This window comes from Arvicanthis niloticus, chromosome 16 (assembly GCF_011762505.2).
Source record: "Arvicanthis niloticus isolate mArvNil1 chromosome 16, mArvNil1.pat.X, whole genome shotgun sequence".
NCBI classification, from domain to species: domain Eukaryota; kingdom Metazoa; phylum Chordata; class Mammalia; order Rodentia; family Muridae; genus Arvicanthis; species Arvicanthis niloticus.
The window spans coordinates 45575629-45592726 of NC_047673.1; the positions used below are offsets into that span (position 1 = coordinate 45575629).

A 17098-nucleotide genomic window follows, 5' to 3' on the forward strand; every position below is an offset into this window, starting at 1 on the left:
CACAAGCAACCATATACTTGGGAAACTTCATGTTTTCTTCTGCTCACCATATATTACCTTCTAAACTGTTTTCTTGAAAGTTGTTTAAAGCAATCAAATTTATCTTTTGCCAAATGTTTCTGTTTGCATTAGCAATAAGAAACTGAATGAGCTGAGTGAAACCATCACAGCATAAAGTAAACAGGTATCACACCAAGGCAATAGTAATAGAAGACAGTGGTAATGCATTTATTAAAAAAATTGAAAAATATGAGATTAGTTACAGATTAAAAATTACTCTATCAAAAGTTCAAAAGATAAGAGCATAATAATCTTCACAGAGAATATATCACACAAATACCAATATTCTCCCAAACTAAACTATATGGACATTAAGCACCATATTTGTATTAGGATAGATATTAATACCATTTTGTCTCAATCCTTACACTTTACAATATTGTTTCGTTTTTGAGTTTGAAAATGAATACTATACCATTATTAATGATGTCAGATTAATTCTGGCTGAAATAATCTTCATATTTTGTTTTGAAAGAGTTACAGAATATGATTAAAATATGCCTTTCGGGCATATATGTATTCTGTGGTGAACATGAATGCTTGAGTTCTCTGTAAAAGATTTGCCACATTCATGACATTTCTAAGGTTTCTCTCATTTATGAATTCTGTGGTGAGCTTGAAGTACTGAGTTCCGTTTAAATGATTTACCACATTCATTACTTTTGTAACGTTTCTCTCCTGTATGAATTCTTTGGTGAAATTTAAGGTTTGAGTTCTTTGTAAAAGATTTCCCACATTCATTACATTTGTAAGGTTTCTCTCCTGTATGGATTCTTTGGTGAACTTGAAAGTGTGAATTCTGAGTAAAAGATTTGCCACATTCATTACATTTGTAAGGTTTTTCTCCTGTATGTATTCTTTGGTGAATTTTAAGGACTGAGTTCCATGTAAAAGATTTGCCACATTCATTACATTTGTAAGGTTTCTCTCCTGTATGAATTCTTTGGTGAAATTTAAGGTCTGAGTTCTGTGTAAAAGATTTGCCGCATTCATTACATTTGTAAGGTTTCTCTCCTGTATGGATTCTTTGGTGAATTTTAAGGACTGAGTTCTGTGTAAAAGATTTGCCACATTCATTACATTTGTAAGGTTTCTCTCCTGTATGGATTCTTTGATGCACTTTAATGTCTGAGCTCCATGTAAAAGATTTGCCACATTCATTACATTTGTAAAGTTTCTCTCTTGTATGGATTCTGTAGTGAACTTGAAGTCTTGAGTTCCTTGTAAATGATTTGCCACATTCATTACATTTGTAAGGTTTTTCTCCTGTATGGATACTTTGGTGACCTTGAAGAAGTGAATTCTGAGTAAAAGATTTGCCACAGTCATTACATTTGTAAGGTTTCTCTACTGTATGGATTCTATAATGAACTTGAAGATTTGAGTTCCATGCAAATGATTTGCCACATTCATGACATTTGTAAGGTTTCTCTCCAGTATAGATTCTGCAATGAACTTAAAACATAATAAGTATTAGAAGATATTTCATGAAATATGTCATGTATTTTATATTATGAATGTCATAATTTATTATTCATTAAAACAGTATAACTTGAAACACAATTGTGACAACTGTCATCCATTAATTTAAAAAATATTCTCTCTGTGAAAATGAAATATCAATATGGAAACAAATCACCTTTCCAATGATAGAATGATAGAAATGAAGATGTGCAATACTTCTTTTATGACTGAATGATAATGCAAGATTAAGCAATATATTAAAATCAGAGAGAACATTCATAAGAAAATAAAGAAAGATATATGATAAAACCTTAAGTTCACTAACATCCCATAAAAACATTTGATCAACTATGTTCATAGCAGTTTATTTGTAAAAGCCAAAAATTATAAACAACATACATGGAAAGATAATCTGAATAGTTGCTAAAGGAAATGTGGTACATTTACAAAACAGAATAATATTCAGTTTCAATAGCTAAGAACTCATAAATATTGCAAGCAAATGGATAGAGTTTCATACTTTCATCCTGTTTGACGTAACCCAGTCACAAAATGACATGCATGGTATGTAGTTAGTTAAAATATATATTAGCCATAAAATACATGTACCATTTTACACTGCTAAGACAAAAAGAACCTACACTTGATGAATGTGCAACCAAAGAAGCTTGAATTTCATTTAGAAATTAGCATAATATAACCATAATAGGCAGAGGGAGAAAAGTGAATTAAGAGAAGTGGGTGGGTAAGGCAGTACAAAGAGGGTTTCAGGATCATGTGTAGAGAAGGACAGGAGAGAGGGCTAGAGGCTTGTGAAAATTAATTGAAATCTGCAACTAGGTGAGGTCAGAGATGGGTGACATCTTGAATATGGGACGATTACCCATTATAAGTTAGAAACTAATGAATCAATGGAGGTGATCTTAGTTATGACTGACTATATTGCAGATATACAACCTGAAGAGGCAACCTCCTCTAGCCTGTCAGGAACCCCAAAAGAGTGATAGAGACACCTACACACCCAGAAACATTTCAATTAAAAATTTATCCTGCCTTCAAGAAATTCTGACACTGGTGATGAAGCAGAGACTAAGGGAATATCCACATAAAACCTGAATGAAATTGAATCCATCCCATGTGCAAGCCACATCTTTTCCTTTATTAATAATACTGTGTTATGCTTGCAGACAGAAGCATGTTACTTCTGAGAGGCTTCACACAGCTGCTGACTCAGACAGATAGAGACAACTGCAGAAAAACAGTGGATGTAGTTTGAGTTTCTTAAGGAAGAATAAGAAGTAGGATTGTGAGCCATGAAGGCGAAAGGAACTTCACAGGAAGACCAATGGATTCAACTAACATTGACCTTTGGGGGACTTAAGATTCTAAACCACCAACCAGAGAACATGCATGGACTGGATCTAGACATATATGTAGCAGGTGTGTAGCTTAACCATCATGTACGTAATAACAACAAGAATGGAGGCTTTCACAAAAGCTGTTTTCTATACATGATATATGTTCTACTATCCTGGCTGTGTTATCTGGGCTTATGGTCATAGTGAGTGAGTAAGCACCTACCTGGGATAAAATTGAAACTTCATCTTCACGGTAAAAACAGGGGACCACTCGATACTCAAAGTAGAAGGAAATAGAAAATGGCGGAAAGTTTGTATGAGGCTTTGCCTGGGAATGAGCCAATGAGCCATATACAAAGTGAGGAAGTTAAAAAAAAAAGTATGTTAAAAATAAAATATGGCTCCCTCTCCCGAATCTGAGGCCTGGACCAGACCTCTGCCCGGTCTCCTGTTGTGTGGAACCTGGATTTATCCCGAGACATCCTGGAGGCTCCAAGTATCCCAGAGCCAGCATAGGTAGGAAGACCCACACACTGCCCTAAGCCCATAGCTGGGTGCTGGGAGTGCTTAGTTTCCAGCAGATATCCCCCATCCCCTGCAGACTAGCACTACCCTTCTGCCTCTCTCCCAGATCTGAAGCCTGGACCAGACCTCTGGCAGGTCTGCTATTGTGTGGACCCCGGATTCCTCCCTAGTCATTCTGGAAGGTCCACTCAACCCAGAGTCACAGAGGAACAACTGAACTCAGAGCATCAGACAACATATCCTGAGATATACTAGAGGAGCCACTGCACTCAGATCAGTGGGCACCTTATCCTGAGACATCCTAGAGGAGACACTGCACCCAGAACAGCAGACACCTAACTGGACTGCTACCTTGGAGGCACCATATCCTGAGGCATCCTAGAGATACCACTGTATTCAGTGCAGCTGGAAAAGATCACAGAGACATCTGGACCCCGAGGAGATCAGACACAAGCAAGATAACTGGAAAGGCAGGCTTCAGTCAGATACAGCAAGTACAGGTAGCACTAGAGTTAACCAGATGGCAAAAAGGCAAGCACAAGAATGTAAGCAACAGAATCCAAAGTTATGTGGCATCATCAGAACCCAGTTCCCCCATCATACCAAGCCTTGAACAGCCCATCACACCAGAAAAGCAGAATTCAGAGTTAAAATCACTTCTCATGATGATGATAGAGGACTTTAATAAAGACATAAATAACACTCTCAAAGAACTTAAGGAGAACACTGGTAGACAGATAGAAACCCTTAAAGAGGAAACGCAAAAATTCCTTAAGGAATTGCAAGAAAACATAACCAAACAGGAGAAGGAATTAAACAAAACCATCCAGGATCTAAAAATGGAAGTAGAAACAATAAAGAAATCACAAAGGGAGACTACCCTGGAGATAGAAAATCTAAAAAAAAAAAGATCAGGAGTCATAGACACAAGTATCACCAACAGAATACAAGAGATAGAAGAGAGAATCTAATGTGCAGAAGATACCATGGAAAACATTGATACAACTGTCAAAGAAAATGCAAAATACAAAAAGCTACTATCCCAAAATATACAGGAAATCCAAGACACAATGAGAAGGCCAAACCTAAGGATAATAGGTATAGATGAGGGGGAAGACTCCGAACTTAAAGAACCAGTAAATATCCTCAACAAAACTATAGAGGAAAACTTCCCTAACCTAAAGAAAGAGATGTCCATAAATACACAAGAAGCCTACAGAACTCCAAATAGTTTCTACCAGAAAAGAACGACTTCCAGCCACATAATAATCAAAACATCAAATGTACAAAACAAAGAAAAATACTAAAAGCAGTAAGGGAAAAAGGTAAAGTAACATATAAAGGCAGACCTATAAGAATTACACCAGACTTATCACCAGAGACCATAAAAGCCAAAAGATCCTGGACTGATATCATACAGACCCTAAGAGATGCCAGCCCAGACTACTATACCCAGCAAAACCCTCAATCAACATTGATGGAGAAACCAAAATAATCCATGGCAAATTCAATTTTACACAATATATCACCACAAATCCAGCACTTCAAAGGCTAATTGGTGGAAAACTCCAACACAAGGAAGGAAACTACAACCTAGAAAAAGCAAGAGAGTAATCTTCCAATACTGTAAAAGAAGGTAGCTACACAAACATATCTCCACTGCCAATAACAAAAATAACAGGAAACAATATTCATTTTTCCTTAATATCATTTAATATCAATGGACTCAATTCTCCAATAAAAAACCATAGACTATCAGACTGGATACGTAAACAGGACCGAACATTTTGCTGCATACACGAAACACACCATTGTGACAAAGACAGACACTACCTCAGAGTAAAAGGTTGGAAAACAATCTTCTAAGCAAATGGTCCCAAGAAACAAGTGGGAGTAGCAATTCTAATATGAAATAAAATTTTTTTCAACCAAAGGTAATCAAAAAAGATAAAGAAGGACACTTCGTATTCAACAAAGGAAAAATGTGCCAAGAGGAACTCACAATTCTGAACATCTATGCCCCAAATGCAAGGGCACTCACATACATAAAAGAAACTTTACTAAAGCTTAAAACATACATTGCACCCTACACAATAATAGTGGGAGATATCAACACCCTACTCTCAGCTATGGACAGATCATGGAAACAGAAACTAAACTGAGATACAATGAAACTAACAGAAGTTATGAACCAATTGGACTTAACTGACATCTATAGAACATTTCATCCTAAAACAAAAGAGTATACCTTCTTCTCAGCACCTCATGGTACCTTCTCCAAAATAGACCATATAATTGGTCACAAAACAAGCCTCAACATATACAAAAAGATTGAAAAAAAATCCTGTGTAGCCTATCAGACAACCATGGACTAAGACTCATCTTTGACATGGACAAAAAGAACAGAAAGCTCACATACACTTGGAAACTGAACAATGCTCTACTCAATGATAACTTGGTCAAGGAAGAAATAAAGAAAGAAATTAAAGACTTTTTAGAATTAAATGAAAATGAGGACACATCATATCAAAACTTGTGGGACTCCCTGAAAGCAGTACTAAGAGGAAAAATCATAGCTCTAAGTGCCCACCAAAAGAAAATGGAAAGAGCATACATTAACAACTTGACATCACACCTGAAAGCATTAGAACAAATAGAAGCTAATATACCCAAGAGGAGTAGATGGCAGGAAATAATCAAACTCAGGGCTGAAATCAACCAAGTTGAAACAAAAAGAACTATACAAAATATTAACAGAACCAGGAGATAGTTCTTTGAGAAAATCATCAAGATAGACAAACCTTTATCCAGACTAACAAAAGGGCACAGAAACAGTACTCAAATTAATAAAATCAGAACTGAAAAGGAGACATAACAACAAAAACAGAGGAAATTTAAAAAATCATCAGATCCTACTACAAAGGCCTATACTCAACAAAATTGGAAAATGTGGATGAAATGGGCAATTTTCCAGACAGATACCAAAGTTAAAAGAGGAGCAGATAAACCATCTAATCAGTCGCATAACTCCTAAAGAAATAGAAGCAATCATTAAAAATCTCCCCACCAAAAAATGTCCAGGGCCAGATGGTTTCAGTGCAGAATTCTATCAGACCTTCTAGGAAGACCTAATACCAATCCTCTTCAAGCTATTCCATGGAATAGAAACAAAAGGAACACTACCCAATTCTTTCTATGAAGCTACCATTATACTCATACCTAAACCACAGAAAGACACAACAAAGAAAGAGAACTACAGACCAATCTCTCTTATGAAAAATGATGCAAAAATACTCAATAAAATTCTCGCAAACCAAATTCAACAACACATCAAAACAATTATCCATCAAGATCAAGTAGGCTTTATCCCAGGAATGCAGGAATGGTTCAATATTTGGAAATCCATCAATGTAATACTGTACATAGATAAACTCAAAGAAAAAACCACATGCACATCTCACTAGATGCTGAGAAAGCATTTGACAGAATTCAACCTCCCTTCATGTTAAACGTCTTGGAAAGATCAGGAATTCAAGGCCCATACCTAAACATAGTAAAAGCAATATACAGCAAGCCAGTAGCCAACATCAAACTAAGTGGAGAGAAACTTGAAGCAATCCCACTAAGATCAGGGCCTAGACAAGGCTGCCCACTCTCACTTTACCTATTTAATATACTACTGGAAGGCCAGTCAACAAAAGGAAGTCAAAGGGATACAAATAGGAAAGGAAGAAGTCAAAATTTCACTATTTGCAGATGATATGATAGTATACTTAAGTGAACCTATAACCTCCACCAGAGAACTCCTAAACCTGATAAACAACTTTAGCAATGTGGCAGGATATAAAATCAACTCAAACAAATCAGTAGCCTTCCTCTATTCAAAGCATAAACAGGCTGAGAAAGAAATTAGGGAAATGACACTCTTCACAATAGCCACAAATAAAATAAAATATCTTGGAGTGAATCTAACCAAGCAAGTGAAAGATCTGTATGACAAGAACTTCAAGTCTCTTAAGAAAGAAATCGAAGAAGATATCAGAAGATGGAAAGATCTCCCATGCTCCTAGATTGGCAGGATTGACTTAGTAAAACTGGCCATCCTGCCAAATGCAATCTACAGTTTCAACGTAATCCCCATCAAAATTCCAAATCAATTCTTCATAGAGATAGAAAGAGTAATTTACAAAATCATTTGGAATAACAAAAAACCTAGGATAGGGAGAACTATTCTCAACAATAAAAGAACTTCTGGCAGAATCACCATCCCTGACATCAGACTGTACTACAGAGCAGTAGTGATAAAAACTGCATGTTATTGATACAGAGACAGGCAGGAAGATCAATGGAATAGAATTGAAGACACAGAAATGAACCTGCACACCTATGGTCACTTGATCTGTGACAAGGAATTTAAAACATCCAGTGGAAAAAGGTCAGCATTTTCAACAAGCGGTGCTGGCTCAACTGGAGGTCAGCATGTAGAAGAATGCAAATTAATCCATTCTTATCCCCTTGTACAAAGCTCAACTCCAAGTGGATAAAGGACCTTCACATAAAGCAAGATACACTGAAACTAATAGACGAGAACTTAGGGAAGACCCTCGAATACCTAGGCACAGGGGAAAAATTCCTGAACAGAACATCAATGGCTTATGCTCTAAGATCAAGAATAGACAAATGAAACCTCATCAAATTGCAAAGCTTCTGTAAGGCAAAGGACACTGTCAAAAAGACGAAATAGCACCCAACAGATTGGGAAAATATCATTACCAATCCTAGACCCAATAGAGGGCTAATATCGATTATATACAAAGAACTCAAGAAATTAGACACCAAACAAAAAAATAACCCCATTAAAAATGGGGTACAGAGCTAAAAAAAAGAATTCTCAACTGAGGAAAAATGAATGGCCAAGAAGCACCTTAAGAAATGCTCAACATCCTTAGTCATCAGGGAAATGCAAATCAAAACAACACTGAGATACAACCTGACACCAGTCAGAATGGCTAAGATCAAAAATTCAGGTGATAGGAGATGCTGGCAAGGATGTGAAGAAAGAGGAACACTCCTTCATTGTTGGTGGGGTTGCAAGCTGGTACAAACACTCTGGAAGTCAGTCTGGTGGTTCCTCAGAAAACTGGACATAGCACTACCTGAGGACCCAGATATACCACTCCTGGGCATATACCCTAAAAATGCCCCAACATATAACAAAGACATATGCTCCACTGTGTTCATAGCAGCCTTATTTATAATAGCCAGAAGCTGGAAAGTACCCAGATGCCCTTCTACAAAGGAATGGATACAAAAAAATGTGGTACATTTACACAATGAAATATTACTCAGCTTTTAAAAAATAATGAATTTGAGAAATTCTTGGGTCAATGGATGGAACTAGAAAATATCATCCTGAGAGAGGTAACCCAATCAGAAAAGAACACACATGCTATTTACTCACTGATAAGTGGAGATTAGCCCAAAAGTTTGAAACAACAAATATTCAACTCACAGACCACATGAAGCTCATGAAGAAGTAAGAACAAGTGTGGATGACTAGGTCTTTCTTAGAAGGAGTAACTAAACACCCAAGGGAGCAAATATGGAGACAAAGTGTGGGACAGAGTCTGAAGGAGAGGTTGTATGGAGACCATTCCACCTGGGTATTCTTTTCATGTGCAGTCACCAAAAATATATGCTGATATGGATGACAGGAAGGGAAAGCTGACAGCAGCCTGATAAGGCTGTCTCCTTAGAGGTCCCCCAGAGTCTGACATACCCAGAGGCAGATACCTGCAGCTCACTATTAATCTGATCAAAGTTTCCCAATGGAGAAGTTAGAGAGTAAGCTAAAGGAGCAAAAATGGTTGGTGGCTCGATGAGGAGAGCAACAATACCAACCAGCCAGATCTCCCCAGGGTCTAAACCACCAGCCTAGGAGCACATAGGAAGGGACACATGACTCCAACTGTATATGTAGGGAAGGATGGCCTTGTTGGGCATAGGTGGGAGAGGAGATCTTTGTTCCCATGAAGGCTGAACACTGAGTGCGGGGGAGGTCTGAGGGTGGGGAGGGGGAATGGGGAGAAGGGGCATGCACAACCTCATAGAAGCAGGAGGAGGGGGGATTGGATAAGGGGTTCCTGGGTAGTGGGGGAATGTGGTAAGGGTATAAAATTGAAATATAAACATTGTATCCAATGGAAGAGGGAAAAAAAGAAAACAGAACCAACATCCTTAGTAAAATGTCAGCCCTCTTTAAAAAATTATCCTGATACTAAAATTTGTTTTGAGAATTGTATATTGCAGAATAATCAATCTTGGTGTATCTACTCATCAAGCAAGCTGGGCAGACCTGCTCAAACCTCTGAGGTCCGGGAATTCCATCTGGATGCAGTGAAGACACAGCATCAGAAGCTTATCAATTTACTCTCCCCCCTACTCCTCTTTTAATATCTCAATGCCCATAATCAGCTTGAAGAAACTAATGAAGAGTCAGTGCCCCGATTCCCTGGGCTTGGGGACTAAGGTGGTAAATGTTGAGCTGTCTTTCTAGGGGAAAGTAGTGGTTTTGTGGGAGTAGAGTGAATTAGCTAGGCTTTATTACATAGCCATAACCAATTGGGCAGAAATCTGTACAATTATTATCAAGATGAAGATATAATTTTTTAAATGGCACCAATTTACTTTGATTACAAATTTTAAGGTTTTCATTGGTATGAGTTTCTTAATGATATAAAAGTGAAATGAATATTGTTACTCTCATAGGCATTGTACCAGCATAACACATTTAGGAATACAAGGCTTAGACCCAGTCCTTCTTTAACTTTTTTAACAGAGTTGAGAGGGTTAGCCTGTGAGTTAAGGGACTATAGCAAATTCATGGCTTGGAGTTTATTGTCAGGGTGTTTTCTATATTTTCTTTAGAAATAACTGGGTGGAGTTAACAGACAACACTCCAGTTTACTTTACTTGGATAGTTGGTTTTCAAAACATCAGAAGTCCACAGAATGGACGTGACAAACATTTCTCTATTAAGGTTCATTTTGATTAGAGACCTGTCTGCTCCTGACAGCTTCCTGTATAGAATTCTAAGGAGAAATTGAGCATCTTTGGAGTTACTCCAGTTGTGGTAAGACAGCCACTAGAGAAGAATTGCCTCTTTCTATGTACAGACAAATTACTGTCCAGAAAAGGACACACTTGCAGAATAGTCAACTGATTATATCTGTCTAGACAGAGAAATTGGCCCTTAATAATTGTGCATCACTAAGGTCTGTTACATGATCCTGGCCAGGAGGCAGAAGAACAGATGCTCCATCATTTTGTAGTAGAGGGAGTGTCCAGGTGTTCAGAGGTCTCTATAAATTGGATAAGGTTTAGAAGCTATGCTTTATGCTTCCCACAATTATAGTTAACCAATTCATTCTGGATTTCTGATGGGGTTGAAAACTTATAGTCTCATAGCCAATCCTGGCTATTTACCTTGAGAGAAAAGATTTGAGTGGATGGTTTTCAGCTGACATTCATTCTAAAGCCAAGGGAAAAGCCAGGTTCAGAACTAAGTCTTTTATTTAGGATATATGACAGAGGTTCTGGTTAGTGAACAAAATGATGGACTGGGTATTAGGACTATCTTGAACCTCACTGGTACAAATCAGCGTAATTATGCTCTAATTGTATTTAGAGAGAAAAGTTTTATTTTAACAAGAAGGGTGATATGTAGGAGGAGCTAAGATGGGAGGAGTACTGATAGGAAGAGAAGGAGTAAGGAGAGGAGGAGAAGAAAGAGAGGAGAAGCTAGGTGATGAGAGAGAGAAAGATGGGGGAGACAGGGAGGCAGCTATTCACGTGTCTCCACCAGTCAAAGATAGTTGATATACCTAGGTTGGGTAGTGGGTTACACCTCTGACTGAGCATTACCAAACTTATAAAGCCCTTGATTAATATTTTTTAAAAAGTGTATAAATGCAAAAAGGAAAAGGGGGCATGGGATAGGGGTTTTCTAAGGGGAGGGGTAATGGGGAAAGGGGATGGTGTCTGAACTGTAAATAAAATATCCAATAAAAAATGAAAAATAATATGGTCAAAATTTTTAAAAATATGAAATGATACATAAAAAACTGTAAGTATATGTGTTACAATATGTGTCTAGCACATGAGAATAGAGAATTTAATAATTGTCTCATATGTTATAAAATATTCACTGAGACAGATAAAGCTTGAAGAACTTTATAATTCTTCAACATGATAAAAGTCATTATGTGCATAAATTCATTTTTCAACCATATTACTATGTAAAAGTTTATTTAGAATTAAGTAGGAATTTCTTGACTTGATATGTGAATATTTACACATTATTTAAATTATAATTTCAGGATCCACAAATCTGAGCTTCGTTCCCTGTGGCAAAGCTCTGCCTGCTTCACTGGCAGCATGATGCCTTCCAATATAACCAGGTGAGATTCCCAATCCTCTCCCTCTACTATTTCCTGGAAAGCACAGCACCCATGAAGTCTGCCCCACCCAATCTGTGCTGCATCATCCAGTCTATAGCACTATATGCAATCCAAGATTACTGGTGCCCTCAGTAACCACAAGCTCTGGATGCTTTATTTCAGGCATAGCTATGCCGTGGACAAACAGAAGTCTGAACATATCTGGGATTACTTTCATTGCCTACAACCCTGAAACCCTGCGGCCACCTATGGCTAAGCTTGTCTTCTTTAAATCCCAGAAGCCTGGGACTATGAGGAACTTCCAGTTGGACCTGTAGTTGCAGATTCCAATAGCTATCAGGGACTACCAGGTCTTTGAACACCAGAGACTTCAAAATTGCCTACAAACTACGAAATAACATAATTAAAAAATTTAGTGCAAATGGCACTACTAAAGCCTATCTATCATATAACACTAAGCTCTTTATTCCTGAGCAATCCCGAAGTGCAAGAAAATTACCTTAAATCTAATCTTATGAAGATGATGGAGGCCTTCTTAAAATAAATAAATAAAATATATTTACAAAGATTCACATTAAAAATAACAGAAAATTTAATTAAACAAGTACACACCTATAATGAGAATGAAAATTAATATGAAAAAGTACAGGACAATATAATCAAAGAGATAAAGTAAATAAAAACGTTAAGGTATGAAAAGGGAAATAGAAACACTGAAGAATAAAGAAACAGAGCCAAAATGGAGACAGAAAACCTAGAAAAGTGAATTCTAGCCACAAGCATCATCAACACAACATAACAGATGGAAGAGAAAATTTCAAGCTGAGAACATACAATAGAAACTCAAGTACAGAATGGTTCAATCTTTTATCATGAAGGCTAGTTTATGGCAACATCCAGGAAGGCAAGGTACAGGAGGAACTGAGCATTCTACATCTTCATCTGCAGGCAAATAAGAGACAACTGACTTCCAGGCAGCTAGAACTAGGGTATTACACCCAATGTCCAGAGTGAAACACATTCTTGAACATGGCTAAATCTCCTTTCCTAATAGAGCTACTCCTTAACCAAAGAAAATACAAACCATCACTGTGGGGAATAGACTTGAATGCAATGGTACAATAGGCAATATATTGAAGATAATAGGAATCGTTCAAGCTCTAAGGTCAACAATTTACAACTGGAATCTCCTAAAATTAAAAAAAAATGACTTCAAGGGAAATAATGTCATCCATAGAATGAAATGCTAGACTATAAACTGGGAAAAATACACTACCCCTACATCTGACAAATGACTCATATCCAAAAATATAATGAACTCAAAAAATTAGATAACAACAAACCGAACAATCCAATTAAAATTGGGGTAAAGAGTTAAACAGGAAACTCTTAATTGATGTTCCAATAAAACTGTGCCCTGAGTCCATCTAGCAATGAGTCTTATTTACTTGTGAGTCTCTGAGTAAAACTTCTCTTATATCAGAGTTTTGTTGTTGCTGAAAACAATCTATTGCATTTGAATTTAATATTTATAAGCTGTATACACAACATTATTTTATGTTTTATGAAAAATTAATAAAAATAATAGAGCTGAAAACAATGAATGTGAATGAGGAACTACCAGAAAACTAACAGTGCAAGTTTTCTTGTATGTGCTTAGTTTGCTTTTAAGATTTTGGTATGTGATTTATAATAGCCAGAACCTGGAAAGAACCCAGATGCCCTTCAACAGAGGAATGGATACAAAAAATGTGGTACATTGACACAATGGAATATTATTCAGCTATTAAAAATAATGAATTCGAGAAATTCTTAGGTAAATGGATGGAACTAGAAAATATCATCCTGAGTGAGGTAACCCAATCACAAAAGAACACACATGGTATTTATTCACTGATAAGCGGAGATTAGCCCAAAAATTTGAAACAACAAAGATTCAACTACCAGACAACATGAAGCTCATGAAGAAGAAAGAACAAGTGAGGATGCCTAGGTCTTTCTTAGAAGGAGTAACTAAATACCCAAGGGAGCAAATATGGACACAAAGTGTGGGTCAGAATCTGAAGGGGGTGTTGTAGGGAAACCATCCCATCTGGGTATTCATTCCATGGGCAGTCACTAAAAATAGACGCTGATAGGGATGTCAGGATGGGAAAGCTGACAGCAGCCTGATAAGGCCGTCTCCTTAGAGGTCTCCCAGAGTCGGACATACCCAGAGACAGATACCCACAGCTATCCATTAATCTGATCAAAGGTTCCTAATGGAGGAGTTAGAGAGTAAATTGAAGGAACCTTAAGGGCTGGTGGCCCCGTGAGGAGAGCAACAATACCAACCAGCCAGAGCTCCCCAGGGTCTAAACCACCAGCCTAAGAGCACATATAGAGAGACACATGACTCCAGCAGTATATGTAGGGGAGGATGGCCTTGTTGGGCATAGGTGGGAGACAAGGTCAATGGTACCCTGAAGGCTGAGTACTGAGGTGGGGGGAATCTGAGGGTGGGGAGGGGGGCTGGGGGTAGGCAATATATTGAAGATGATAGGAATCCTTCAAGCTCTAAGGTCAACAATATATAACTGGAATCTCCTAAAATTAAAAAAAAAAAAAAGACTTCAAGGGAAATAATGTCATCCATAGAATGAAATGCTAGACTATAAACTGGGAAAAAATACACTACCCCTACATCTGACTGATGACTCATATCGAAAAATATAATAAACTCAAAAAATTAGATAACAACAAACCGAACAATCCAATTAAAATTGGGGTAAAGAGTTAAACAGGAAACTCTTAATTGATGTTCCAATAAAACTGTGCCCTGAGTCCATCTAGCAATGAGTCTTATTTACTTGTGAGTCTCTGAGTAAAACCTCTCTTATATCAGAGGTATGTTGTTGCTAAAAACAATCTATTGCATTTGTATTTAATATTTATAAGCTGTATATACAACATTATTTTATGTTTTATGAAAAATTAATAAAAATGATTGAGCTGAAAACAATGAATGTGAATGAAGAACTACCAGAAAACTAACAGTGCAAGTTTCCTTGTATGTGCTTAGTTTGCTTTTAAGATTTTGGTATGTGTGGTGTATTTACAATATCTATGTTAATTAGGTAGCTAGTTAGGGACCAGAATACAACTGTTTAGTGGAGATAAGAATGGATCAATTTGCATTCTTTACATGCAAACTTCCAGCTGAAATAGCACCATGTGTTTAAAATACTGTCTTTTTCGATTGAAAATCTTTGGCTTTTTTGTCAAAGATCAAGTGACATAAGTTTATGTGTTCATTTCTGGGTCTTCATTTCTATTCCATTGTTCTATCTGCCTGTACAACCACCATGTGTTATTTATCACTGTTGCTCTGTACTACAGCTTGAGTTCAGGGAAGGTGATTCCCCCAGAAGTTATGTTACTGTTGAAATTTGTTTTTTCTATCCTGAGTTTTTACATAGTATAAATTATTGACCCCAAATATTCAACATGAGTATTCCTACATGTGATAAATAAATACGGCATAGTGGCTGAATATAACATTAACTAAAACAAATCACTAGACTTCCTCTACTTAAAGGATAAATGGGCTGAACAAGAAACTAGGGAAAGGACATACTGGACATGAGTCACATTATTTGTAAAATAAAGTATCTTGATGTCAACAAAACCAAGCAAGTGAAAGATCTGTACAGGAAGAACTTCAAGTCTCTGAAGAAAGAAATCAAAGATGACCTCAGAAGATAGAAAGATCTTCCATTCTCATGTAAGGAGAGGATTAACCTAGTAACAATGGCCATCTTACAAACATAATCTATAGATTCTATGCAATCTCCATAAATATTTCCACCCCATATTTTAAAGAAAGAGAAAGAGCAATCCTCAAATTTATAAACAAGCTCCTATTGTTACTATGAATAAAAACAGCAATAATACAACACTTAAAGTTATATTTCTTTTTCATTAGATCTGTGTATCACTCAGATTTCAATGGAGAACCTTAATATGTATATCAACAATGTTCAGTAATTGAGAGACTTTAAAGTTCTTAGTGTTATGACAATTTTCTTTATTACACCCTCCTATAAAGGCTCAGGTACCTATGCAGAAGATGAGAAAGAAGGATTTTAAAGGCCATATTTGGTGAATGATGCTAAATATACTGCATGTTTTTAGACACAACATGAGCAATGCCTTTGTAAACTCATTGAGAATAAGACAGTTTTCACAAGACCAGTAAAAAGGAGACAAAACACTAGCTTTAAGAAAGGTAGAGGTAGAAAATATCATCCCAGGTAAAAACATCTCTAATCTACATGATCTCTTAGAGAGGGAAAATAAGTTTTAAGTTTTATACTATGAATGAGCAGGCCTTCTGTTCAGGAAAAGTTGCCAGAACAAATCAGAATCCATGTTTGTATACATTTTTGATTTCTAATATTTTTTCTTCTGTGAGAAAGATAAAGAGAGAGAGAGAGAAAGAGAAGGTGAGTGACAAAGACATAGACAGAGTCAGAGATAGGAGATAGAGAGACAGAATGATTAGAGAAATCATGAGTTTAAGTTAGTATGGAAAGTGAAGGTGTATGCAAGAAGGTGAAAGAGAGAAAAATATGAACATATATACTCTATAAAACTATTTTTAAAAAGTGAATAAATCAATAACTCACTCAAACATGAAGTATCCTTACTGATCATTCACATGTAACAGAAAAAAATGACAGCAATTCAAATGTAATACAGTCGGCTACTTTTAAATATAGTTATAACCTTTCAAATCATCAGTGTTCAGTTAAATGATGCAAAAATCATACAGCATTCATGTTTATACTCTTTCTTTGGTTCATTCTTCTGAAATAAACTCTTAGAAATGATTTCTATTGTACAGCTTCTCTAGGCATATGTCACATCTAGATTTCTTTTGGGATTATAATCATCATATGACATATTATTTCACTTCATATTACCTGGTTCTCTTCCTTCTGTATCCTCTCTACCAACAATCCATGGTTCTTTATTTTCTTCAAGACAGTGGATTACATTTGGATCCGAAACAGCAACACCTGTACATTCAAGTGAGCACAAAGATATACCATTAAATGTAGCTATGTGCTAGCACAGGATTTTGATATGTGGGAGAGATTGAAATAATAAAAGATAAATGAATGACTTTTTATAGTCACTTCTTTCCTAAGTTATTCAGATTCTTCATACTGAATCCTTTCTAAAATTCTG

The 17098-nt window shown here is 36.6% G+C and overlaps 1 protein-coding gene across 1 annotated transcript in view; it reads right to left on the reverse strand.

The window, feature by feature from the left end:
- Positions 1 to 652: 652 nt before the first annotated feature.
- LOC143434701 (uncharacterized) overlaps positions 653 to 17098 on the reverse strand; it is a 102777-nt gene continuing 86331 nt past the window's right edge. The window contains 1 exon segment of the mRNA XM_076914158.1: positions 653 to 1515. Coding sequence (XP_076770273.1) covers positions 653 to 1515 — 863 coding nt within the window.